This window comes from Vanellus vanellus (assembly GCF_965231255.1).
Source record: "Vanellus vanellus genome assembly, chromosome: 3".
Classification (NCBI taxonomy): Eukaryota; Metazoa; Chordata; class Aves; order Charadriiformes; family Charadriidae; genus Vanellus; species Vanellus vanellus.
Window position 1 is genome coordinate 42,194,813 of NC_138907.1, and position 26,473 is coordinate 42,221,285.

General features: G+C 41.2%; 1 protein-coding gene across 2 annotated transcripts in view; it reads left to right on the forward strand.

The window, feature by feature from the left end:
- The window catches only part of PLD5 (phospholipase D family member 5), a gene marked incomplete at both ends in the record, with an annotated part of 187,685 nt that overhangs the window by 158,434 nt on the left and 2,778 nt on the right, over positions 1-26,473 (forward strand). For both annotated transcript variants that reach the window (XM_082481775.1, XM_082481776.1), the window contains 3 exons: positions 14,796-14,993; positions 18,748-18,887; positions 20,512-20,677. In XM_082481775.1, the coding sequence (XP_082337901.1) occupies positions 14,796-14,993; positions 18,748-18,887; positions 20,512-20,677 (504 nt within the window). The remainder of the gene's footprint in view (positions 1-14,795; positions 14,994-18,747; positions 18,888-20,511; positions 20,678-26,473) is intronic.

Consider the following 26,473-nt stretch of genomic DNA (forward strand, 5'->3'; position numbering starts at 1 on the left):
GGATCAACAGTAAAATTACCTGTGTGAGATGTTAAGAGAGCTATGAGTATTCACTATTCAAAAAAGGTTTATTAAGCATCTGTAGATACACTAGATAAGCAACTTTATGCTTTTCATGATAAACGCGAATAATCTAGTGCATACTTACAGTGAAAGTATATTGGATTCTGAATTTTCTGAAATTAAGTACCCTATAGTTACTAGAGGGAAGAAAAAAAAGACAAACAAACAAAAACCCACCAGCCTGTCAAAGGAGATATACTTTTTGTGTGTGTCAATTTCAAGTAGAAAGTGAAGAGCCAATATTTTATTTGGTTTAGTATGAATTAGCTTTTTAGACTTAGCTATAGGAAGACTTGCAGCCGGACAACTGCAGGAGCACTTGGAATGTTGCTGCGTGTCTTCCCTGTTACCACCAGAGACAGGACGAAATTGGATTGAGAGATCCTGGGGGTTTCCACTCAGTTGGTCGGGCTCTCCTCCTTATAACACGCACAAAAAAAGGAGACAAAAGCAGCAGTTATAATTCTTCTCTACCACCTTCTCTTCCTCTTGCCTTCTGTGACAAATAGACTGATAAAACCTAACCTTTTTCTCTTCCTAAACTGAGATGACAAAAACTGGGAGATAAATATGGTATCTCAGCTATTGAGAGCTGCATCTAAAAGAACAGTTTTGGGTCAATTTGGGATTGTGGGAATATTAGAGGAGCAACCTTTTGATTGCTTGTGGGGGGTAAAATCAGTTGGAAGCAATCCACGTGGTTCTTTACTCAAAAGTCTCACCCCAGTTATATTGAGGAGACTCATGTGGAGGAGTCACAATTCGAAGGTAGCACTTAGGGAGTCACGAAACTTATTCTGGAATTATTCCTTCTTCTCTTGGTCTCTCTTTCTGGGGCTACACGTCCAAATCAAACTTTCCCAAAATTCAGGAAGCTCTGGAACATTGCCAGGAGCAAATGCAACCCATGCTTCTTCTGTAGTTTACGTTTATTTGTGTGATCAAAATTGAACTCACATAAAAATAATACATAATAAATACTGGATTTCTGTATACCTCAAGCTCCATCGTGACGATCTCATTTGTTTCCAGTCTCCCCAAAATCTTGCTATTATGGAGCCCCTTCTCCAAACTGATTACTGAGACAAGATCTGCACATTTGCAATTTCTGTTAAAGACAGTTGCATTCTGTCTTTACAGAACTGCATAGAGCAAAAAGCACGCTATAATCAGTCAGTCTTTTTTTTTGAACTTTCATCTAAATGAGTCTCTTGAAGTTATGTAATGGTGCATCTGGTCCTTTTGAGATAAGATACTTTGTCTGACAGTGGAATTACATCTTTTCACTCAAGCAAAAAAGTTATATTGCGAGTTTCCATTTGATCTAATGTTCTTCTAGTATGAACTACAGTTATGTCTCTAATGTGCACTTTAGACCATTGCCACTCCTTACCGTCTTCTTTTAATAATTTGCTTAATTTTCTTACTGTCCCTGTGGTGTTCAGTATCATATCGCTATTAGTAAATTGAGCACAGTCTCAAGTGTCCTGTAACATGAAACAAGGCTCTTTCAACTTCGTCATCCACCAAGGTTCAATCAAGCTCAGATGGGTAAATGTTAGAACTAAAGTACACGCAACGTAATTCCCATCCATTCTATCTAAATTCGTATTTCTGTGTTAAATAATCACTCTGATATATGACAGAGAATATCTGTTTCTAAAAAGTTGTGATGTATTGTTTGCCATGTGATCCAATCCTTTAAAAAACTCATGCTGCTAATCTGATCTAGTTCAATGGGATTATTTCGAGAACTAGCTAATATTATAAAGGTAACATACAAGTGCAGCCCAGACCCTCAAGCGTAGGCGAATGAGTGAAGACATGAAGCAAACAGGCCTAAGTAGATATCATGGGGCTGTACTGACAATTAAATAACTTTTTTGTGGTTTTATTTCTTGCTGCGTAGAAAGCTAGTAGGATTGTCAACATTCTGCTGTGATGCTATTACAGCTTGTCCTTCGAAAGACAGGCTGAAAATATATTTATTATTTCCACTAAGAGCTTATCTCGGTGTAAAGTTTGTATTTTCGGAAGTCTGATGTTTTGTTTTGTTCTTTAACTGAGACAGGCCACTTTTTCTCTGTTACGTCCAGTAAATCAGGACAGTCAGCATTTCCCATTAGGCTTACTCTGCTTGAAATTTATTATCTGACCATGCAGTATTTACAAATGAATCTCAGTGAGGAAATGGGCTGTTTGTCTCATGCTAGCATTGCTGTGCACTGCTAACAGAGGGCTGGTTAAAGCCGGACAGGAACACTGGTAATTTGGCTGCTAGGTTTGTGTTCGGCGTGTACTTCTGTTACTGCCCGGTAGTGCTCTTGGTTCCTCCTTGTTCCCGCAGACTTCCAGTTTTGTGGTGTAGCGATTGGGAGCAGCATGGGGCTCTATATTCACCTCGCACTGGGAGCCAAAAAGACTTCTGGTGCCTCCCCTGCTTGGCTAGTTTCTCTAGGTGCAGGGCTGAGTCCCAGCAGCGAGGTGCTGGGAACCTATTCCTGTTCATCATACTGCTTCCACCCTTGTGCTCCATTCTCACGTGCGTCATCCGCGTTACCTGTTTGTATTTGATGCAAGAGAGGGCAAAATCCAGCTTGCTGCGTACTTTTGTCTGATTTCTGTTGACTGTAGGAATATGCTTATTACTCTGTCTCTGACCTCTGAAACTACAGACCTATTTTCTTCTCATCGTTTTTTCTAGTTGTCATGAAAGTTCTGTAGAACAGGTTTACCTGCCGCTGGAGTAATTAATAATAAATTTTAAATCAATAAATAATAAACCTGCAGAGCAAAATGATGGAACTTCCAGTTTGAACAGATAAACCCACTTTCTAAAAAAGCATGGGATATTCAGGTAGTTGGATCTCCACAATGCAAAGGAAAAGAGAGTTTTTTCTCCAGTAAAACTAATCTCATAATTGTTTGCTTGCTATTTAATACTTGCCATCACTCCATCTTAAAATAAGTTGTCATAGAAGCTGTTGCAAAGAGAGTGTGTCTGGTTCTGGTTTATGAGTGGTCCCTCAGCTACTTGACAGATAACATCAGTGCATGAGGATTATCGGACTTGAGAGCTTTGGATGGGTTCTAGAAATGTTTAGGGAACCGGAGGCATGCAGGAATTTGGTGGCAGAACACACATGGTACAGCAGCACACAGAAGACAGAAAATCATCTGTACAAGTCTGTGCAAAACTAGAGGAAGCTTTAAAGACCAGTGCTGCTATCCTGAAGCAAACAGGCAGGCAGTGTGGTGAATAGACAGCACTGGTGAGATGTGCTTGCCTGATTCCATGGGCTAGAGATAAGACTCAGCAGCCTGAGAATTAAGCTATTGAAATTTGAAAAAAATGTTTTGGGGGATGTCCCAGAAACTGCAGCAAAAATCGTGCACTGGGCAGTTGTCTTGCCTTAAAAATGTAAAACAAAATCAATGGCGTTGGTCACAGTGATGAGAACGGTTTCCAGGCACACCTCCGTAAGGCCTGTCTGCAGGGATCAGGAAAACAGAAGAGCTTGAGCTGAATTTAGAGATCCTCCAACCAAGTGCACTTACAAGTATTAGTCCTGGAGTTTCATTTGTGTTGTGTTTATGAAGCCACCCGGAAACAGCAAGACACGCTGAGACGGCAGTGTGCATTAATGCAGGTGCTGCACTAGAACGGTTTTCTGGTTTCTTCGCCGGAGCTGCCTTGCAGACAGCCTGCACCAAGTGGGGGCAGCAGAACTTGACCCGTTTGCACCTATCTGTCCTGCCCTCCACTGCTCTCAAGTCCAAGCCAGATTGCATGGATGAGGCAAAAGCATTTGTGCTGCACTTCTGTGCTCATGGGAAGCTACTGCTGGAGTTCAGCGGCTAAGGGGTAGGGATTCCTGCAGAGTCAGAGCTCTTAAGACCAGTGTGGTCTTTTACAGTCATTTTATTTGTCCTAGGTAAGAATACACGCCATACACCGGTCCAGGGGTTCCAGCGACTGGCTCGACAGCTGGTTGTAGAGTCTTAAATGATCAGTAAACTTACATGGATGTAAGAAAGGCAGTAAATACACCACTTTCCCAAAAATGTGATTTATGTTGCACTGAAAGAGAACTTGTTCATTAAAACCCAGCTGAATCTCTGAGGGAGAGCTAATGCACCACAGTCTATTCTGTCGTCTCCCACAAGAACTTGCTGGCATCTAATCTTGGTCAGTGATGTTAATGAATGGAGGCAGATTCCTCTCAGAGGGATTTAGTTATTAGCATACCCCATTAGATCAGGTCTTGTTCAACTAAACAATTAAAATAACAGCATTAAAATAATCATGAAAGTGTATTCCCAATATGTGGTTCCACCCACGCACACGCACTTTGATATTGCACAGATGATAGTTCCCATCTAGATAAATATCTTCATTCAGAACTGCCTTAACTCCCAAAAGTTCCCAAATGCAGCAGCCCAGTCGCCTCCCACTTTAACAGCGGAATCCTTTCACGGAAAACTGGATTTATTATTGTCCTGTGAAAAAGACACACAGTAAATCAGGCTGAAATACAGTGCCATAAATCGCCATGAGTCAGGGCAAGGAAGGACAATCATTTCAGTCGTTCTACGAAAAGAATAATGGTTCTGCAGTTCAGTATAAAATCTCATCTTTCTATATCCATAAGTCATCAAGCAGAACAAAACAGATTCTGAAAAAGCATTCCTTCCATATGAATGTGCGAAATTCATGGCACTGTTAAACCTTTTCAGATTTTGATATTGTTGTCATAAGCATCGAGGCCTAGTTTGGAAGTCATCGTGCAGTCACCTTTCGTACCTTTGCGAAGTAAACGGCAGTCACCAAAGCAGTGAAATCACTGATGTTTGCATGGAGCTGCTCAACTATTAACCATTGCTTGAGGGAGGTGTATTGGTCGGGCCACGCGTGCAAACAGAAATATGAGGGGTAGCTTCAGAAAATTACAGAAGTCGAGAGAATTCCTCTATTGGTCAGTGAGATTTTTGTAATCAATATAAGGACTTATTAGGCATTTATTTCAAATGTAATGGTAGGGTAGATTCCTGTGATTGGGTAGCACATCATTTTGTATGCAGATCTGCTGCACAGGTACAGAACCTACATATACCACATATATACACCATGAACATATGCTACAGTTTCATGATGTGTGTTCTGCTTTTTAAGGTAATGTATTGAAAACATCTTTTATCGTCTTTGTGGCTTACATTTTATTACCTTCAACTCTGCATGTGCCATAACAAAGAACTCAGTTTAAACAGACATTGTGAGAAATAAACTTGATCTTCCAGTTTTAAGACTGGAACTTAGTGTTAATGCTAAATTGGAATAACATGTTTTCAGGTATCTTTTCAGGTATTTCTTTTGTTTTCCTAAAAAGTTAAAAGCTTATTGCCCAATATTGCAGATGGAAATGGCATCAAGCCTTAAAGTTGTCTCACACTTGTTTTATGTATTTTTTTTTCCTCTTAATTCTGTTCAGTGTTAACTTACGTAAGAGCTATGCTGACTTTTATTAGTGTATTAAATCTCTGACATCTTTGGCACACAGTACTTCTGTCTCTTGCACAAGGGGTCTTACAAATTATTTAGAAATAAACAATTTCTACATCCCCAGGGGCAGCATCTGCCATGATTTGAGATAGGAGAAAACACCCAGATCATGATTACGCAATAAACAGATTCATATTCCTCTTTCACATGGTGGTACAGCCAGAGCATGCATTATTACTATTTGTTCATGTAGCAGCAGCCAGCTGACACTTCAGCTGAATCCTATATTTCCCCAAGTACAAAGAGGCTTTTATGATGACCCCAATGACCTTTACCTGCACGTTCAACGTAGGGAATTAAGGAAGCATGGATCGGCGTGTTCCCAATTTTACTGCTAGGGTCAGGAGGCACAAATATGATGTATCAATTTAATTCCAGGTTTTCTACCTAGGAGAATATACGAGGACCACATCTTTATAGGAGGCATTGCTTACGTGTTGAAGCAGCCAGAAACCCAGCTAAAATCTAAGGCGGCTACTCAGAAGAATAGGACAAGGAGGAAGTATTGATTTCTGAAACAGCTTTTCATACAGGCTAGCCATTGTCCTGGGGCCGCCTCTGTACTGTTTCGCTAAATTACTTTAAAAATTACTTTCTAAAGCAGTTGGATTCCTCACTTACCTGAAGGTCCTGCACACTGAATTTAATCAAGGTTCAGTCAAAAATTAATTAGATCCTTTGGCCCTCTGCTTACATCAAGAGAAGAGGTTTCCAATTCTGATCAGGTAGCCTGGCAAGGCTCTACAGTTACAGCAATAATTCATATGCAGTGTCATTGTCCCTGTTTGTGTGCACAGCACGCCTGCCACCAATCCCTATCCGGTTTACAAAAGGAAAACCCACTGTGTGTGTCAGTAACATTATAAATAATGCATCCAATTAGTCAACTACGTGCTGTTGCATTTCGCTGAGGCCCACGAATCTGAAAGCCCCAAAGAAACTGTGCACTTAGAGAGAAATGCTTAGACATGAATATTGCCCCTATTCTGAGGTCAGTCCTTTGCACTCTGCTCTGGGTGTTGTACAGCAGAAGACGTAGGGAGGCTGCCCCTTGCAGCGTTACACAGGATGAGAACAAATACTAAGAGCTCGTGCTGTGATTTGCAGCTGCGTGAGGAAGATGCAAGATAAGGGCTGCCAGGACAGGCTCCAGTGCAGGACAGATGGAAAGAGGCAGCGGGATGTGTGTGTGCATGGTAAAGGAGAGGCCTGGCCTTTCCGGAAGCTAGCAGGATCTTTCACTTCACCTTTTAATTTTTTTTTATTCGCTGAGGTAGCGAATTGTTTAATGTCGTATGAGTGACACCAGTACTGAAATGCGATGCAGCTTGCCAGCAGTGAGATGGAGGCCAGCACAACGTGGTCCTTTTCTTCCCAGTCTCCACTTTTCTTTGGTATAAGGAACAAAAACTGTTTCAAAAGAGAAACGGAATCAAATTAGAATTCACATTAATTAGATTTCCTGCAGTAAAACAAGAAATAAATCAAACATGATCCTGGAAAAATGGTTTCTTGCAGTTGGCAAGCTTGCTTTTCCCCTAAAGAGACACTTGTGCTCGCTTTGAGGAGGTAATGAAACTGTAAACTGAAAAGTCATTTGAAAATGATAAATTAGGCTGTGATTATGCCAAGTGATATTAATTATGCTGATAGACTCTATAGCAAGGAATTTTTAACTGATTCGGTTCCGCCTTCTGCCTTGCTCTGACAAGTAGCAATGTGTTGGGCTTGGTTTGGTAGTGAGCTTCATCAACAGCAGTAAGAAAGCTCAAACTTGCAATGGCAGTTCTGTGGTAGCTTCTACATGAATATCATCGTGTGATGAGTGGTGCATGGTTTAAATAAATTGTTTGTATTCTTTTGTATAAACAGAATTATTTTTGCTGAGTTTTCCATATCAATAGAGCAGATGGCTGAAAAAGAAAAATCAGGATGGGTTTTTTTCTAATCTGACAAGGACACGGGGAATTTCTGGTTTTCTGCTTTGAAGATGCATTGCTACCTCTTCCTCAGAAAGTTCTTTTTAAACCACGCCATTTTCAAACAAGGTCCCCTGCTGCCTGGCTGTCTAGCTTGCTTTGCATCTGCGTGGCAGAAACTTTTAGCAGAAATGAAATGCTGAACTTAATGTTATTTTTTTTCAGCATGGATTTCTTCAAATCAGGGCGCTATGCAAAATAATGGTGGGACTATCTACTCAATGTAAGGTGAGGTGGAAATTAGTAGAGCACAGCAGAGTGCAGTTTTGTGGTCTTGACCTGTGGACCAGCAGAAAAAGGGATGGGACACAAAAAATAGCAGCCCCTAAAATATATCCTCTGCCTTATCGTGGCAGCTTTTTGCCATTAGGTAATAAAAGTAAAAATAACGCATGAAGCTGTAACTTCCCTGGGACTTTTATTCTGCAAGAACCACAGACCAAATCTAGCAAATGTACTTTCTAAAGGTGAGAATTAAAGACCAGTGAACTGCCAGTGACTGCCAATTCAAATGTACTTTATCAGTTCCAATGGGGTACAGTCCATCCACTGATGTCCCTTCCTTTCTTTTAGTGAGAGCATGTCACCGCTTTATACTGACATTCGGTGCCGATGTTGGGTGCACTCTATCGAATGCATCGCCTCTTCTTGGTCACAAGCTCAGATTTATTTCCAGCAAGTGGCTTGAATGACAGTTTTCCATTTTCTGTGATGGGATTGAGTTCCCAGCTCAGGTTGAGACTGCATTCTTATGTCAAGTGAAAGGGAGTTTTTTTTCTAGTTCAGTAGAAATTCTGCCTGCCAATTATTTTCAAATCACTTAAAACCAAAATGACAGAAAATTAGCCTTTGGCCTTAGATGACAGCAATGTAAAACCCACACAACAGTGGGACGTAGGCCAGGCACAAGAGGGATCCACGTGCAAGATTCACGAATTGATTCACTGGAGAATGGTCAAGTTGAATCTAGGAGTTTCAAAATACTATTTATTCAGTAAAAGTGTCTATAGAAAATAGGAACAATAGTTACAATGAAACAGTTAATCTCAAAATTGAATCTGTTTGAATTCTTTAAATAATTTTCAAAAGCAGTTTGTGGTTTTCAAAGTAACGGGGTAACAGGTAAGAACATTTATGTGCTGCCCTAGATGATTTCTGACATCCCAAGATGCTGTTAATTTAAATTTTGCATTTATTCACTCTCGGATAGTTTAAGCTAGACAGAGTTTTACTAACTTTCTGAGAATACAGTGCTTTACCGTTTGTATTAATCTTTTCTATTTAGTATTTCCCAACAGTAGTGTAGCTCCCATGTTCTTACCAACATGGAAGGAAAAAGCGGGACTCAGCATAAACCAGGGCCGTGCTGGATTTGGACTTCACTGAATTACTTTTGATTTTAATGTAACAAAGCTGTGAAGGCTCTGCACTGCATTACTAGCGAAGCACGGAGGGAGGATTTTGGCTCAGGATGCACAAGGGTAGGTTGCGATTTCTAGTGAAGTGTTAGCTGAGGTACGTGCTTTTGCTGCTGTGGTGGACTCTCATACCTGCATAGGTTTTGTGAGAGAAGAGCCAGGCGGTGTTGCAGCCTTCTTGGCCGCTCCAGCATCGGGTTGCATTTTTGGTTTACATCAAAATGGCGATTTTCTGAATAGGGTCTATTACGCTTAATGAATTTGTGATGAGTGCTACTCCTGTAATCCTGTTTATAGCAATGTCTGCTACAACGGTCACATCATCAATACTACATTAAGGAGCGCTTTTACCTTTCTCAAATCTCTTTGCCTCTCTCTCTCTCTCTCCGTTGGTGGCGGTCACTCCCATCAGAGCGCCCTTCCCCTCCTGCACCGCCACCGCTCAGCTGTTCCCTGTGCCTGGCGTGGGACTGGCACACGTACCTGCTCAGCAGGTTTTGGTGAGAGGTAAAGAATAGCCGCACAGAGGCAGCATAGATGACGCTGTGTGTGATTGGAAGAAGATTCATTGAGCATTAAATGATACTAGATGAAAACATAAGGGAGGTTTTGCAGTAGGGGTCAGGCAAGACTGATAACCAAGTGAAAAGGAACCATATGTTTGGAGTGCAGGCAAGCCAAATGATTGGAGCACGTTTTATTAAGAGACAATGAGTTTACCACTGTAAATATCTGTGGTTGGCTCTAAGGTGGTAAGTAATACGTCGTGTATTATTTTTCTTTAGAAGCTATTGAAAACCTTAGGTCCTTTTAGGCCTTAGTAATTGATTTATCAATATAGCGTGTTTTTTGTTACTCCATTACTCTACCCTGTTGTGATTCTGGTTTTGTTCAGTCATTCATTTGGATATTGGTCATTAAAAATATCACAGGCTTGAAAGGATAATTAAATACTTTTTCAAACACAGGTAAATGGCGGATGCACACACAGTCCTGTATATATGAAGTCAACTTAGTAAATTTAGTGTGCAGTAGACTACTTGTAGTTAATCCAGAGTTTCTCTAGCACAGGCAACGGATGCCTGGCACCTGCCGGTTGCCAGAGCTTTGGGGCAAACGGCAGTTAATGCCGGAGGAAAGCTGCACATCATTTTCAGGATCAGGCTCGAGTGTGAGCAATTACTAAAAACTTTAAAAGAAATTAGCAAGGAGTTTTCCAAAGCCTCCTACTCCGTTTGTCACAATTCAGATGGTGCAAGCTGCGAACCAGATTGTGCCACTTTTATCTAGGTCAAATAGTACCTTGCCTGCACGGTGGGGTTGTCTCTTAAGAGTGTAGCTCAAGTTAAATGTAAAACACACTGTCTGCTCTGCACAATGCAGGGTAAGGACACATTGTACGCCCTGTCTAACCCATGATCCAAACGTATTTGAAAAGCCTCGCCCACGCTGTTTCTCAGTTGAGGAAGCTTACAGCGTTACGGGTCCACAACCTGTATTCTTTAGGGTTCTTTTCCCGCGTTCTTTTAATTTCTTATATGATGCCTACAAATGTACAAGCGGAAAGAACAAGCAGAAGTCCTGCTCTTTGTGAGCAAATTCCTTTGTAAGGAATTTCTCCTCTTGTCATAAAAATCAGTATTTTTCTAGCTAGGCCTTATTTGTTACTTTTTGTAGCTTACCTGATATCTGTAGTTAAAGCATCATTGAACAGTGGGTATAAGCCACCATTTCTTGAGCCTTGTTTAACCATTTACTTCTCTGGTGCTTTAAGAAAGCCCTTATTGGCAAAAAAAACCCAAGACAAATGGTGCTTTGGTAGCTGTTAATACTTGCTCTGTACAAATGTAAATGGCATGGGGAACAAGGAAAACCAGACATTGTCATTCTTTGAGAAGAGCACTCGTGGTGGCTCTTAGCAAAGAGGGAAAGAAACCTGCTTGTGAGAGGACACAAAATTCTCTATCCAGAAAACCATTCCTGTCCCCAGCCCCCAGCACACGCTCTGAAAATGTCACTCACAAGTAACTCTGCAACATTAACATCCAAATATTTCAGTTCCATCTTGAGACAATCAAATTTGTGACTATTTTCATTTCAGATTTATCTTCCTTAGTTTTATTAAGGGTTTGATTTCTTGAGATCTTCTTCACTTTAATTTTTCAGTGATGTTTTCATTACTGTGTGAGTTGCTTTTAAAAACTCAGGATGAAGAAATCCTTCCCTTCCCTTAAGAGCTCTTGCCCTGAAGGATTTTACCTTAACAGATACCTCAGATGCTGCTTAGCTGCAAGTTTCAGTCACTGCAAATCAGGGGGCAACGCTCAGATTTTGGTTCTTTCAATATAAATGTTTTTTTCTGCTTCTCCTCTGAGACTATTAAAAAAAAAATGTCTGTACTAACAGCAGCTCTCAAACTGAAGAGAAAGTCTTTTCCCTTATCTAGATGACATACCACTTCATACTAAATCTGTCGCTAGCGCATCCTTGCTGCCCGCTCTCTGCAGTGCCTGCAGGGTGATAGGCTTTGTGATTAACTGGGAAAAGAGCAGTCTCTCCTCACCTCAGAGTACGGCAGTAAAAACAGGCTCGGTGTGGAAGACGCTTCTGAAACGGAGTATTTTTTTGGTCTCCAAACCTACTGGGGCTGTTCACAAGAAGGGAGGCGGCTGGGGTTTTACTGCATACACGTGTGCACTCTTTGTATTGTTTTCATTTCAAGGTGATGTAACATACCTAAGTCAAGATGGTCACGAGGTGACAGGCTGACATCGAACCTGGTTTCCTAAGAAAATGAGGTCTGCACAATAAGCATCGGAGTTGCTGTCTGCCCTCTTCCAGTAACTTTGAATCTACTTTTCAGGTTCAGTGAAATTTGAACTTAAATTCATAAAAGCTTAATGAAAACAGGCAGCTGGGTAAAGAGGATAACTGTGTTTTCCCAGAGAGGAAAAGGAGGAGCCCGGTCTGTATCATGTACCAGGGAACTCACATGGGGGAGAGCTCTTATCACGGCTTCAGAAGCAGGGAAGGCTTTGATCGGTGCTTGCCTCCAGAGAAGCCAGCTGCAAGACACGACGCCGCGGGAAGCCAGGGCTCGTTACTGCACTGTAAATACATCTCCTGAAATGGTGTCTGCGATTTGAGTATAACTTTCTGTGCAAAACGGGCTGCTCCCCGCGCACGGCTGCTCGTGGGAGAGGCTGGCAGTAAGGCAAGGCTAATGCTTCGTTTTACAGTCAGGCTAGGTGTGGATCTGGAAAAAATGCGCTTAAAAAAACACCCGTTAGTGCCCCAGGCATCCTCCCTACCTCTGCGCACAGGGAAGCACTTAGGCAGAAGGGCAATCCTTGAATTCACAGACAGGGAGAGGACACACGGCGAGCACTCCTGCTCTGAGGAGAGCTGCTCACACAGATGCAGTTCTGGTATGCTGCGAGGACGCTGTTTTATCTTTACTTTTAATGGAAGGGGTAAAAGGGAATAGTAATAATGGGACTGATAAATGAAAGGAAAACTGTAACCACATAATTATGTCAGAATCAACTAACCGCCATGAAAAGCCGATTAAACCACATTATGCAGATACATGTAAAAGAATACTATTAGTAAGTTCTTTGCAATGGCATGCCTGGCAATTAAGAGGACAGTATTGGCAGCACACGGTGAAAACAGTGATAACATACAGTTAAAAATGTTTGGAGACAAACAGTGCATAGAGCACAAGGGACAGCCTAGAACTGAATACAGGAGCATCCTCAAAGATACAGGCGCCCGGGGGAAAACCCAAAGATGTTATTCCAAATAAACTCTTTGACTAGGATGTTGGGCATGGCTTGGAATAATTTATATTTATCGTCGAAATGAATTTACTGCCTTACCCATAAACGAAAGGCTGCAGTGCGGCAAGTAGTCTCCACGAATTTCAGGTTGTGCAGGCTAATGGAGGAATTCCACATTTTTTTATGAATTAAAGAAGCTTGCAGAAATATTCTGATTTAGGCAGGAAGAATACTAGGTAATGTTCCTGTGGTTGCAACTATTCAGTAAATATTTGGGAATGAGATCGCTCAGCACTGTATATTCTTCTGTATGTGGTATTTCCAGGTCGGGGACCCGAAGAAGGTGTCACCCATCGAGTTTCATTCTCACTGGAGTATTGGGATTTGTTGTTTCCTCTCCCCACCGTAGAAAGAGAGCTGGAGGTTCAGTTCTATCCTTCACGTCCTTTCCTCTGCCCACTCTTGCAGAGAGGTTCTCATCTGCAGTCAGGGAGAATTGGGCAAGGAGCAAGCGCTGAGATAACAGTGTGGGGTTCAGAGTTCCCACAGGCTTTACAGAAAGATACGTTCCTACCAGAAACTACTCCAGGTAACTGGGGAGAGCTCATCTAAGGGAATAAAACCAGTGAGGATTTTCTGGTGTCAAAGGATGAGCACGCTGGAGAGTTCGTACTCCCCTTATCTTCCTCATCGTGCCAGACAGACTTTCGAGACATGCTACCAAGAGAGTTTGCTTGCAGAAAACTAGCACGAATGCTTGAAATATTTATCCTACATACTGTTATCAAACATATACACGCAGGTTTTCTTCTTGCTTTATTTTTGGAGATGGCTGAACTAGTGTGAAATGCAGACAAGGAGAGGTCAATAGCATCTGTGCCCACAGCAGCGCTCTCCTCAGCTATTACACAGCAAAGGAAGGGAGAGAGTGTGCGTGTGGTCACGCCTTGATTACAGAAGCCAGGCAATATGTTTCTAAATGAAATTCCGTCAACAACTTAAGTACTAGGGATCTGCAATTAATGAAATCTCTGCCAAACCCAGATTTATGATGACCAGGAGACGCGCCTTTACTTAAATGGAGACGTGAGACTGTCCATAGAAGGATAAAGCATTCAATTGTACTACGATGTCTGTATTTACTTGAGATATTTTTCCTCATACTTTATATGTGAGAATGTTGATGCTTACAGAGTACTTTTCATGAGAAGAGTATCATTATCTCCATTTTTGCACATGAAGAAACTGACACCCAGAAATTTGGAGTACCCTAGGTAAGGTACCGTGTCATAGCAATGGAGGAATTAAGAACCCAACCTTTTTGTGTCCTAACTGGGTACGCTATATACTGGATCATGCTGGATTTAATAGCACGGTAAATTTAGCTACTGATAGTATTAAACACCTGATTTTTCATCCTTTTATTTGAAGCTGGAGCATCATATTTCTTCTCCAGCAGAGAAATAACATAAGTCCCCTTCTTTCACCTTTTCCAGAACTCACAGAAAACAAATTGTTTCTGAAGTACAAAACTGTCACTGGTACCAGTTCCTACATCATCCAGCAGAAGGAATGAATTTCCTGTAAACAAAATAATATAAAAATAATAAATGAATAAAACCCCCTGTAGCCAAGAGTAGTAAACTTTGGGCAACACCTATAACAATATGGCGCCTGTGCCAAATGGGTATCGATCCTAAGTTGTTGCATCTGTCCATGAGGTGAGCTGTATTCTATCAGGACACACAGCTCTGACATACACTGAACATACAAACCCTGTTCCGGCTTTTGTCTGTTCCTGACTTTGAAGATTAGCTGATGTGTTTGCCTTTAAGAGTATTGTTAGGAATGTTCTTGTAGTTGACAGTACTACTGCTGAACGCATGGCATGCTTCTGGAAGATACCCATCAGACACTCCTACTTTCTTGCCGCGTACTTCCACAGATCCATCAGCCAAAATATCACTAATGATACGAACTTTTAATTTCACAGATGAAGGAACTTGGCGTCATCGTATACAACTGTAGCTGCCTGGTGCTGGATTTACAAAGGATATTTGCCCTGTACAGCTCATTAAGATACAAGAATAAAATACCTCCAAGTTGGTCTAAGAGACTATACGGAGTGTACGATACTCAAAATAAACTGACGCTGCAGCTGAACGAGACAAAATCGGAAGCTTTTGTGTCGGTAAGTTGTGAATACAGTTGCAAAGAGGGAGGGAAGGGAAGAAACTTATTTAACACACTAGATTTTTGGAAGACCTGGAAATTTAACATCTGCTTACTCTCCTAATATTGTCCTTTACAAACTACGGAGTAGTGAGACCAGGTTAGGCAGACGTTAGTAGCAACTGTGAAAAGAATCTCAAGCGTCTTCTCATTGATACAGAGATGTTCACGGTTCCCTGCAATAAGTCCATCATAATGCTGTGTTCTCCCTGACAGCTACTGTCAGGGAGATATTACCATGGGTGGTAATTTCCATGAATAGGAACACATAGGGTGTAAATTAAGCCTAAACTTATTTCTCTAAATTGGCCCTAACTGAAGAAGATGCACATTACTTCTGTGTCCTTAACCAAAGGCAGCTACTAAAATTGAGATTCTCATGAGTGACTGGAAACTCAACTATAGAGATAAGACCACTACAGCTGTCACCTACACAAGACAGAACTTGATTGATAGTCTCACAATGCTGGAAAACCAAAGCATTCTGTTCTCTGGGAAAACGGTTATTCCAATAGGTATGCTTTTGTGGAGAAGCCTGGAATTGAAAGGTTTTTAAAAAGTTCTTTGCCTTTTCCTATGATGCAGAAGAGGCAAATCACTATTTATTTATTCATTCTGATTTCTCTGACATAGCTCTTACGTGCAATTTGCCAGGACTGAAGATGCTGCAGAATCTTGTTTGAGCTTTATTCTTTTTCCCTTTCTCTCTAATGTTACCGCTTTTCCTCTCGCGCTCAAAAAAATGATAGGGAGGCTCTTCAAATTAGGTTATTTATTTAAACTAGTAGATAGAAGGTGAATGACTTGGGAGTAAATGAACTGTTAATCAGACATTTAAAATGACACAGAATAAGCTTGATATCAGAGCGTGCATTTTTATCAATGTAATTTATACGGATTAATCCTCTTCACCCTGTTCCATTGAAAGCATTCATATTTCTGTAGAACTTTATATACTTTAGCTTTATTTTTAAATGACATTTTAAAACTTCTAAAATTCAAGCAGCAATCCCCATGGAAGCACCGTCTGTGTGTGTATTTTTAATGGGAAGAAATGGAGCAGTCCTCCATCTCAGCAGTGATGTAGCAAAACTGGGAAAAGCGCACAGAGCAACAGAGATGATGAAAGATGCAGAGCGTCTTTCTTTTTGGAGGTAATTACATGAGTAAAAGCAACCCCTTTGTTGTTTTTAAAAAAATAATCAGGAATATAATGAAGCTGCTAATAGTTATTTACCCTTCGGTATAAAACAAGGGGCAAAACCGCATTGCTTTAGAGCAGATTAGGCATAGAACACCACAAGGCACGTAGCACCCTTTCAAGTTGTGCAGCCACTGGCACAGGATGTCGGTGCAGACGAGTGGTTACACAGGGCAGGGTTTGCCCTCGCCTGCTGGGAGCCGCGCAGCATTCAGGCGGCCAGGATTTTTCACACTCCTACAGTCAGGGGAGAGACAGAGAACCATTCTGGAGTGAAAATCTGGCGGTGCCTAAGACAGCCCGAATTAATAGGCAACTGAGGAGACAGATGCTTCCATTGATCCTGGAGAGTCCTAAGGACTAGCTTAAATTCGAGACTGACTTCTGGACAGTCAGTCGAGGAGCTGTAAAATGAACTCCTCCTCCCTTCTAAGCAGCCTGTAAGAAATGGAGGAATCCTGCTGAAAGCCAGTCCTGGAGGGGCACAGAGTGATGAAAGCTGGGCAAGGCCAACTTTAAGGAACGTGGGACGCTAGACACACACAGGGGGAAAGAGGCTCTACAAAAAAAGCTCTTCTGCAGTTTGCAGAACGTTCACTTCCTCCCTGTGATTTGTGTTTTCCTTTCACCTGGGCAACAAAGGCCTCTTCTCTTGAAATCCCATGTCAGAAAACAAAAGGAAGGGCGTCACTGGTATTCCAGAAGCTCAGATCAGTGAAGTCCAACTCCAAGAGCTACCTGAATTTGTAGCCACAGCCAGCTGGGCTGGTTCTTCCTTCCTGAAAACAGGCTCTTCAGTGAATTTCTCACCTACTAGCAAATTCTCTGTGTTTGCCAGCGTGCCCCACTGAAAGGCAGTCCTGGAGCTGCACTGGGCTGGTTTGGTGGAACCGAGTATTAACGTTGCTGTCTGTTCCTGATATAGTGATAAGTAAAGAAGAAAGTCTCCACGAGCCCGGCTGTTCACTTACGGCCACTGCGGGGCAGGGGTGCACTGTGCCACTCCTTCCCCCAGCCCCACATTGCCCTTCCGCCTGGGGCAGCACACCCCCTGCCCCGGGCACCGGAAGGCACTGAGGCCCAGTGAGAATAAGGGCCCGTTTCTGCTAGGGGAAGTGTCAAATGGGTATTTGATCAGAATAGCAAGTACTATACAACTAATGCTGAGAAAAGTACTGAAGGAGCCTGTGATCGCAACGGCCTCCGCGAAGTTTCAGAAAATAGACATAAATTATATTTAACAAAATCACTTCACACTTTTTCTTGAATCGAAACTCATTCTTTGCAAACGTATTTCACTTTCAATGTTCGTTCTGTATAAAACAACAAGCATAACGTGCAGTCATTGAATTATTCTTTTTATTCTTGGAAATTACGGTTCTAATGTTGCTTAGCAACAAAACAGTCTTCCACACTGGCTGATAAAATGTAAAAGGTTTCGGTTGTTTTCCTTAGTGTTCAGGAACGGATCTGGAATATTGGTCTTGAAATCGTGCTACGGTTAATTTTCTAGTATTTTCTGAACTTAGTTGTAGTAAATCCTTAAGAACACCAGTCAATGATTAAGAAACCCCCGTGAATAGGCATGGTACAGAAAGAAAAAAAAAAAAAAGAGACTAATCAAAACCCCAGGATCCGTCCCTAAAGAAAAGATACGCATCTAGACGTCAGCTGCAACCCAAGCAGATAACAAAGGTGAGAAGGTGATACAGCAGCAGGAAGGTAGAGATGTGGCAGGGCCAGCTGTTAAGAAAAGGACAAGTGACACTGGCGCTAGCCCTGTAAAGTGCCCTTAACAACCTCTGCTCCCAGGAAGCGTGCCGTTGCCTGTGAGCCACTTGGCAGGTGGCTCCGCTTCCCTCTCCCCGCTCAGGCAGAAGAGCAGAAAGCCCCGGGCGCCTCTGCCCCAGAGGGGCGATTCCGGCTGGCTTCGCCTCGCACACCCATTCCACACCCCTACACACGAGGCAGAAAAGCTGAAATCTGGGCTTACCGCTGACTGGCTCAGTACCAGGTGAAGAGGTAATTTATACCTGAAGTGAGGTTTTAAAGATAAGTTTCTTGCAATAGCGACTGAGCAAATGGTCACTTTGGGGGCACTTTAAACAGAACTAATGTAATAGACTTAATTCCTGGTCGCAAGTGACAGATCAGGCTCGTGTGGCAAGAACACAGATATTACTCCACCTGATAGTAATCAGTCTTGGGACTCTTTGGAACAAAATTCTCTGAAACGTAACTTCAACTAGAGCTTCTTTGATGACAGTGGATGTTTTGAAGGTTGTGTCTTCTCCATTTTACCCACACTTGCATCTAAATGGTGAGGCTTTCAAGGGGAAATTAAGCAAATAACTCTCCTTGGTACCTTTGAGTTCTAGCAGGACAGTTGCAGGGATCAGCCAATATTCTCTACTAAAATAAAGGGTACCACTTGCCATCTCAAGAAGAATGAGGGGGAGAGAAAATAAATCATGTATTTTTAAATGACGTATTTGAACTTTTCCCTTCACAGAATTCACCTAAACTCTTCTGCCCAAAGGACAGAGTCCTGGATATTGAAGCTATATACAATGTTATCGATGATGCGAAGCAGTTTGTATACATAGCTGTCATGGACTACTTGCCCATCATCATTGACACCAATGCTAAACGGTGAGTGTTCGTGTCCAGGACTAGCATGTTACCTCATAATGCCAATAAGGTCTGCTGCAGAAAATTAACCCACAGGAGAGTAGTTACTACTGTGGACCAATTTCTTGGGGCCCAATTCTGCTCTTATTGAAATCAGTGAGAGTTCTGCCATTGACTTAAATGGGAGCAGAATTGGGACCTAAGAAGACATTTCCAGTTCTGGGTCCTAAGCTTTGGATCTGCCTATTGAAGGAGATCAGAAATTGTCTAGTCTGACCGTCTGCAAGTGACTGGGACCCAGGAACACAAGAACCTGCGTATATATGAATCCTATTTCTTACACTATTGTATTCACCATCTTGATACCACAGCTACTGGCATTTTATGAGTATCATACAGATAATTCAACATGGCGGGGGAGAGAGAGAGAGAGATTGAGAGTGTGGTGTGTTAAGAGAGAAATAACATGTGAATTCTTGTAGACAACATGGGGGATGTCATTATTTTATTGAAATATACATACACATGAAAATTCCAAATTCAGCACAGATTACATTTGAGTTACATCACATTTTAGTTAACAGAGTTGCTAAAAACAAACAAACCCATGTAATCTTTAAACACGCAGTTTGTATCGACCATTAAAAAGCACTCATGACCCAAAACTGGAGCCACAGTGTAATAAAACCATCCAACTGAGAAGGTCAGGATCCAGTGGTCCCTCCTACTCTCCGTAACACTTGCAATGAATTGAGCGTCTAGTAAAGCTCACCATGCCATCCATGTACTTTAGTTGAACACAGTTAAGCCAAACTAAACATGTGGTTACATGCTTTTTTCCAGTTTTGCATAATGAAAGATGTTTTGTTCACATTTTTCATAAAAATAACTATCATTTGACTGATATCAAGCATAAGCTGTTTCATATCCACAAGAGGGTTTTTCCAGTAAACTCATTATGTACAGCCTCTGTCGCAGTGAAAGAAGCATGGGTAGTGCTGTTGGAACTTCAGCTCCACAACGTGCGTCCCTTCCATTTCTTCTTGATGTTGGAATGTTCTTAGTATGTAGAACTGTTGTTACAGTGTTGGAGTTGACATTATCTCCTGTACTCTTCCTTACTTTGTTCTCATGGCTGAGGAGTTCAGAAATCTGTTCCTGTTCCCTAACTTGCGTAACCAACAAAAAAGCCTTCTTGTCCCTCTGTCTGGGCTGGGTAAGCAGCACCCTCTAGCTGTAGCTTCTTCTGCTCGTTCTCTGGCACCGCAAGAGCTCCACTGCTCCCACCACAGGCACTGGTGACTGACAGAGGAGTAACTCTCCCAGCTATGGGCAGAGAAGGTACCTGTATTTTGTGCAAGTGTTTTGGCAGCTCTCCACGCACCTACGCAGATGGAAGATGTGCTCGACCAGCCACAACCTCACTGTCCCCCAGTGACAGTAGTGGTGCAAGGCAGAATGACACAAAAAAGGGTGCTGGCAGATCTGTTTAGTGAAAACCCCTTTAAATGAGAATGGCATTCCTTCAATGGACAGAAAATGAAATTCACATGTGTTTCGCTTTCTCTATGATGACTACACTTGGCTGCATAAAAATCCAAATTTTTTTTTAATTCTCTGAGTATATTGTATTCTCTCTCCACAGGTACTGGCCATATTTAGACGGGAAGATAAGAGAAGCATTAGTTTTACGAAGTATTAAAGTACGACTTCTCATAAGTTTCTCAAGAGACACAGATCCCCTTACTTTTAACTTTGTTTCGTCTCTGAAAGCTATTTGCACTGAAGTTCCAAGCTGTAGTTTGAAAGTTGTAAGTATAATCCATATTACTTCGAAATCTAATTCCCACCCCCCCAAAAAAAAAAAAAAATCAAGAGAACTTCACAACTGAGAAGTGTTTTCTGTTAATATCAAAGCCTTTACATTTCATTAAATAACACAGAAAATGTAATATAATGAACTGAATGTAATATAATTAACTAGTAGTAACAGACATAGAAATTAAGACAGAAAAATAGAATGATGCCAAAAGGCAGTCTGTGTGGTGGACAGCCCATGTAAAACATGGCAAAGCTAACGGCCTGAACCGTAGTCAGATGTCTTCTTTATAGTGGCTGATAAACGTGACAGCACAAAAACGCATTTTAGTCCAGATTCGTGTAACCTACTGTTCAGCTGCGTAAGCATCTCCTTTTCCTTTAGTCAAGTATGAAGCACAAGAAAAAATAATGACGATTTTACATTAAATTCAGGCTACAAATTCAGAACTGTGAAGACTAGAACAACCATTATGTGACTACATTAGACATACAATGCAGGAAAGTGAGAAATACCATATATGTTACACTTGTAATAGAGACCAGATTGTATGGTTAGTACTACTTTCAGTTTGATACAGCTCATATTTATGAAATTGAGGCACACTGGAAATCAGCCATCTTGGATCAATTTTCCTTGGATCAATTTCTTTTGGGTTTTTTTTTTCAGACAACGGTCTTAAATAATCTGCTGGATTACTTTGATTTCTTAAATTGATAATCCACAAAATCATTTTGGCCTTTTAAAATCAACAACAAATGTAAAAAACAAGTACTACTTGTGTTGTAGATGCTAAGTGGTATTTATGCATATCTAGAAATAGGGATTTTTGTTGTAACGTATACTGTTATTACAACTTTCCTAGGTAAGAAGCAGCATAAAGCACGTTTTTAAGTCAAACTACCCATACATGGCTGACACTGCTTAAGCCACTTCAATTTCGATTAACTTCTGGCTTGTTCCGTATTTATCATCAAAATTCTATGTATGTATTCAAGATTATTTTTTATTTAAGTGGCACCTAATGCTCTACATACTCATATCCATTTCCATCTATTTACAGCAGGTAAAATTTTCAGTACAGAATCTGTCAAGTACTAAATGCTAGAAGGAAAAAAAAAAGACTATTCTAGGTAGATAGTCTAGCTAGAATATCTGTAGTTAGAAAATAGAAATACAATTTCCAGTAAAAAAATCAGACTGCCCCAGACGTAAATAGCTGTAAAGGTACAACAGCCCTCGGCTACCTCTGTGCTGTGCATCACACCTTCCACACACTGGGTAAATCACTGCCTTAAACAAGCCTTGGTAGGAGAAACAGCCCACGGCTCAGAGTTTACTGGTATCAATTCGATTTTGGCCAAAATGGTGCCACAGGCTTCATAACGAAGCACTCCTTTACAAAGCCGAAACATGTCAGATGAGCAGGTTTTTTTAAAAACTGCATTTCCTTTGTATTCATCTGTTGTAGACAGGATCCAAGTGAAACACAACTATGTGTGTGTATAGTGGAGAAGGAATAGCTAACAAGGTAAAAAAGTAAACTTAAACCTTTTGAATTCTTGGAAAAATCTGCTTTTCCCTTTTGGTTCTGCTTTGGGTATGAGCAAACATAAAGTCAAGCTAAACTGTGAAGAAAATACTGTCATGCAAACGTGTATGTGTTTATACACAAGAACACTGAAATTCTAAGAGAAGCTGAAGTTACAAGTTCTGATTGAAATTATACTTAAAATTGCTAAGCTGTCCCAATATCTCAATATTGTTCTGACAGAAATGACTCCCCATCTTCTGTTCTCTTGGGGATAACATATCCAAGTCCTACACGGGCATATTCAACAACCTTTTTCTTTCGTTTAGCTTTTGCTCCTTGTGATATGCCTTGTCGTGATTGTTTTCCTTTTTTTTAAAACCCAAGGAAGACTATTTTGGCTAGGAAGTTTCCAGGGAGTGCCCAGGGCTTGCTGCAGCTGCAGGGTATGCCATTTTGCGAACGGCAGCAGCCTGAGGGACACGGTCACCTTGGAGAAGGCCGTGCAGATGTAATTCCTCTGTTAGATGGGAATCTCCTCCTGATTGAATGGAAGTTTTGGTATTGCCTAACTGCAAACGTGTAGTTAGAAACAGGGCACTGCAAACCTGTTATGCCGGGCAGCCTCCTGAGTAACAACAGCTGCCGGCCGCCGGGCACGCAAGTTTTCAGCCTGCTGCTGAGGTCAGGGAGGCAGGGACTGCAAGACACGTTTTCCGAGTTGCAAATGTTGAATTGTAACAGCGTGCTCTGCCTTGAAGCAGGGGTTTTTTTTGCCTTTTTCCATAAAACTTTGACAATACTGGGCAATTAACATCATTGATGCAGTTAGAAAACAATTAATCCCTCATTATGCATTCCTCAGCATCTTGCGCCACGTCCAGTTCACATAAGCATTAATAATTATAGGATTCAAATGAAACAGCTTTGAGAGCGCGAACTCAATATGAGTACTCTGAAAAAATTATCACAGGGAAGAACTCCTGAGAAAAAAACTTTGTTTGAGGACTAAATAAATGCTGTAAGCACACAGACAAATGTCAAGGAGTAAACCGCATACCAAACTGCTGCTCATTCAGGGAGCTCTGTCCTATGCACTGAACCACATGTGGTCATGAAAGTTAAGCTTGAATCGTGAAGGGTAAACTCAAGGTGAAGAGCTCACTATTGTGCCTCTTGGGACCTTAAGTCCCGTACTCCTTAAGTTTCGTGTGCTTGGCCTGCTAAATACGTGTTACGTGCAAGAACGCTCAGCCTAACTCTCGAAGGAGCGGTATAAAGGGGCCAGCTCTGTCGGGTGCAGTGCTGACCAGAGAAAGGTGGATCTTTTTGAAGGGCCCAGAGAAAGCATGAACTGGAACAAAGTGTCTTTAGACAACTGGAGACCAGGAAGGCGCCGCGTGGAACAGACATATGTAGCTACAGCACAAGTTGTTCTTAAGCCTCCACATGAATCTATTTCTGAGTTGTGCAGCTGTATTCCTGCTAAGGTAAAAGAAAGGGAAAACTGAACCATTCACTAATTCTCAGAAAGCCAGAAATGCCCTAGGAGTAATCAAAGTGTTATGAATTAACTATGAAACCTTTGCTCCTAAGCACCAATTTAATTTTAAAGCTGTAAACTCCTAAAATAAGGATGGAGAAGATGAAGGAAATGTCAGCAGAAGGTGGTGTATTATTACCATAACACTGCTGCTGAAGGCACATGGTGGAGGCATGTTGGCTGTGCTACTTACTGCCAGTGCTGGGTCACTTGCTCGTTAAGCTGCACTGTCTATTCTGTTTGTGAGGGCAGGCAGGTTTCCCTACTGCTATCTGCATCGTCAAGGAGTTAACTGCTTCTCCACTGTTGCTGGAAAACACGTTACATTTTCAAGCCTTCTACCTTTTCCTACCTCTATCTGATATTTTCTCTCTTACAAAATTATTATACAAACAGAACACTAACATATGATTTTTCAATTCAGCACATCTGCTGAACAATATGACAATTCTAAGCTTATACAATTATTGTGCTTGACTGTTTTTACATCAAGGTATGTAACTTTTTGCTAAATTTTGTAACACTGGGAAGAAGACAACTTGTTACATTTAGTTTTCTGGCACTGTGTACTTTACCCATTGGCCGTTTTTAGCCTATTCCCTGGAATATTAGTATTAGTCGCACAGTGTCTTCCATATCCCTGTGAAGAGTTACTGCGAGTACCCTTGGCAGCCAGACACCCTGTGGCTACTAAGCGTCTCTGCTCCTGTTCTGTTGTGCCAAGCAAAACATGAACATTTTCTTCCAGCTTTATCAAAAAATTCAAGACCCTTTCAGAAATACTCGGCTCCATCTCGGGCTGGCTAAGTACCTACTTTCTGTGGTGGGTGCATGTTTGCAGAGCAGTTCCTCAGGCACAGAGCTGCAAGTCTTGATGTTGTTTAAGAACTAAGCCCCAGTATCTAGAGAAGATGGTTTGATCTAATTTTTTTAAAAGCGGCATGCTGTAATTGTTAATGTTAAATATCTGTAATTAAAGACATGATTTCTCCATGCAGCTTCGTCAGATGTGAGTATTCAACATAAATCTCATTTAAAGGCCAGATACTAGTTTTACATCGAATAATCTTTTAAATGCCCTTTAGAAAGCAGTAACTCTTAACAGTTTGGGTTGTTGTGCTTGGTTTTAAATTCAAAAAACTATCTTTGGAATTTTGCTAGTATTTGAACTCATTAAAAATATTAGCTGTAGAAGATAACAATGCCACATACAGGTAAGTAAGCACACAATGACATATGAAATTCAGAGACTGTTTAAGGCAACAACTCTGTGACAGTTATCAATCATAAAATTGCACCACAGTACCACTGAAAAAACACAACTGCTTTGAATTTTATTTCTAATGCACGAAACGTGCTTCAGCACTAATAAACTTTCATCATTGAGAGGGAGTGAGGTTAGTCCAAGAACAGAGACTCTCCTCCTCACTGCTGGAACTGTCAGGAGCCTGAACTAGCCTCGAGATTTCACACACAGTTCTTCCGAGCAATTTTGACACAGCCTCTGACAATAGAAAATTTATTCCGATACATTTTCCAATGGGGAAGAGCGAGATTCTGACAAAGTCCACAGCATGAAGTGTCAGATAAACCGAAGCCTCTGGGCTACTCTACCTTTTGTCTGCAACTAATCCATTTTAATTATGTTTGGTAATAGTAACTGCAGATAAGCTTGTTCAGAACTTAGAGGAGAGTTCTCCAAGGAAAACCAAACTGTAACGATCAAGACTGATGATTAAGAAGAGAGATTTTTTTTTTGAATGAGTATTTTTGAATGAGTATTTATATGCTGTTCTGAAACAACCAGTGGTATAAAACCTAAAGCTGGCATTCCTGGTAATCAGTAACAACGCACTTTGCGATGCTCGAGCCGTTTACTGCAAACCAGCTTGAAGCCTACCTACATCATCACCCGGGTAAAGAACGCTTTGTAAAACTAACTGCCTGTGTGCTATGCACACACCCTTATTTGATTTACTCAAACTGGCGATGTAGTCTACCACAGAGATGATTACATTTCACTAATGAATTTAGCATTTTACAGTTGGGTTTTCAAAGTAGTAGATTATTTGGAAAGCCATCTCCATAACCTAAAAGGATTCATTCGAGGTTTGTATCAAGAGCACTGGTTCAAGAGATGAATTTTGCATTATGGAAAACAGACCCCCAAAGAACGATCAAGGAGTTTCAGGTGTTTTTTTAATACTGCTTTTCAATGTCTTAAGTAGGTGTGATGTATAGCCAGTTATTTTATCAGTAATATCTTGTAAATTAGGTTTGTTCTCAGGATCTACACCATCACCTCAATCAAAGTTTCCCAGTCATGCAGTAAATATTTAATTTCTCCTTCATCATGTTACTCTCTACTTCTGGTTTTGGAATCTGTGTCTAGCTATTAGTTTCCTTGGTGAAACAGACAGTACTTAGATGTGTACTGGAAATCTCATTTTTGCCTGGCACTGATGCAGGCAAGGAGTGCATACAGCTCGAGGAGAAAAAAAAAAAAAAAAAGGCAAGCTAACTCAGACTTCAGCTTTAGGGTAAACCAGATGCATTTTCTCTTGTTGTCTGGTAAATTTGATCTCTCCATATCAGATCTAATCCTGAGAAGTTTCTGAAATCCGCAAATTTCCTGTTGGAAAGTATGCAGTGTGTATTAATTCAGCTTGTTGGTATGCCTGCCAATCCAATCCTGAAGCAGACTTCAAACCCCA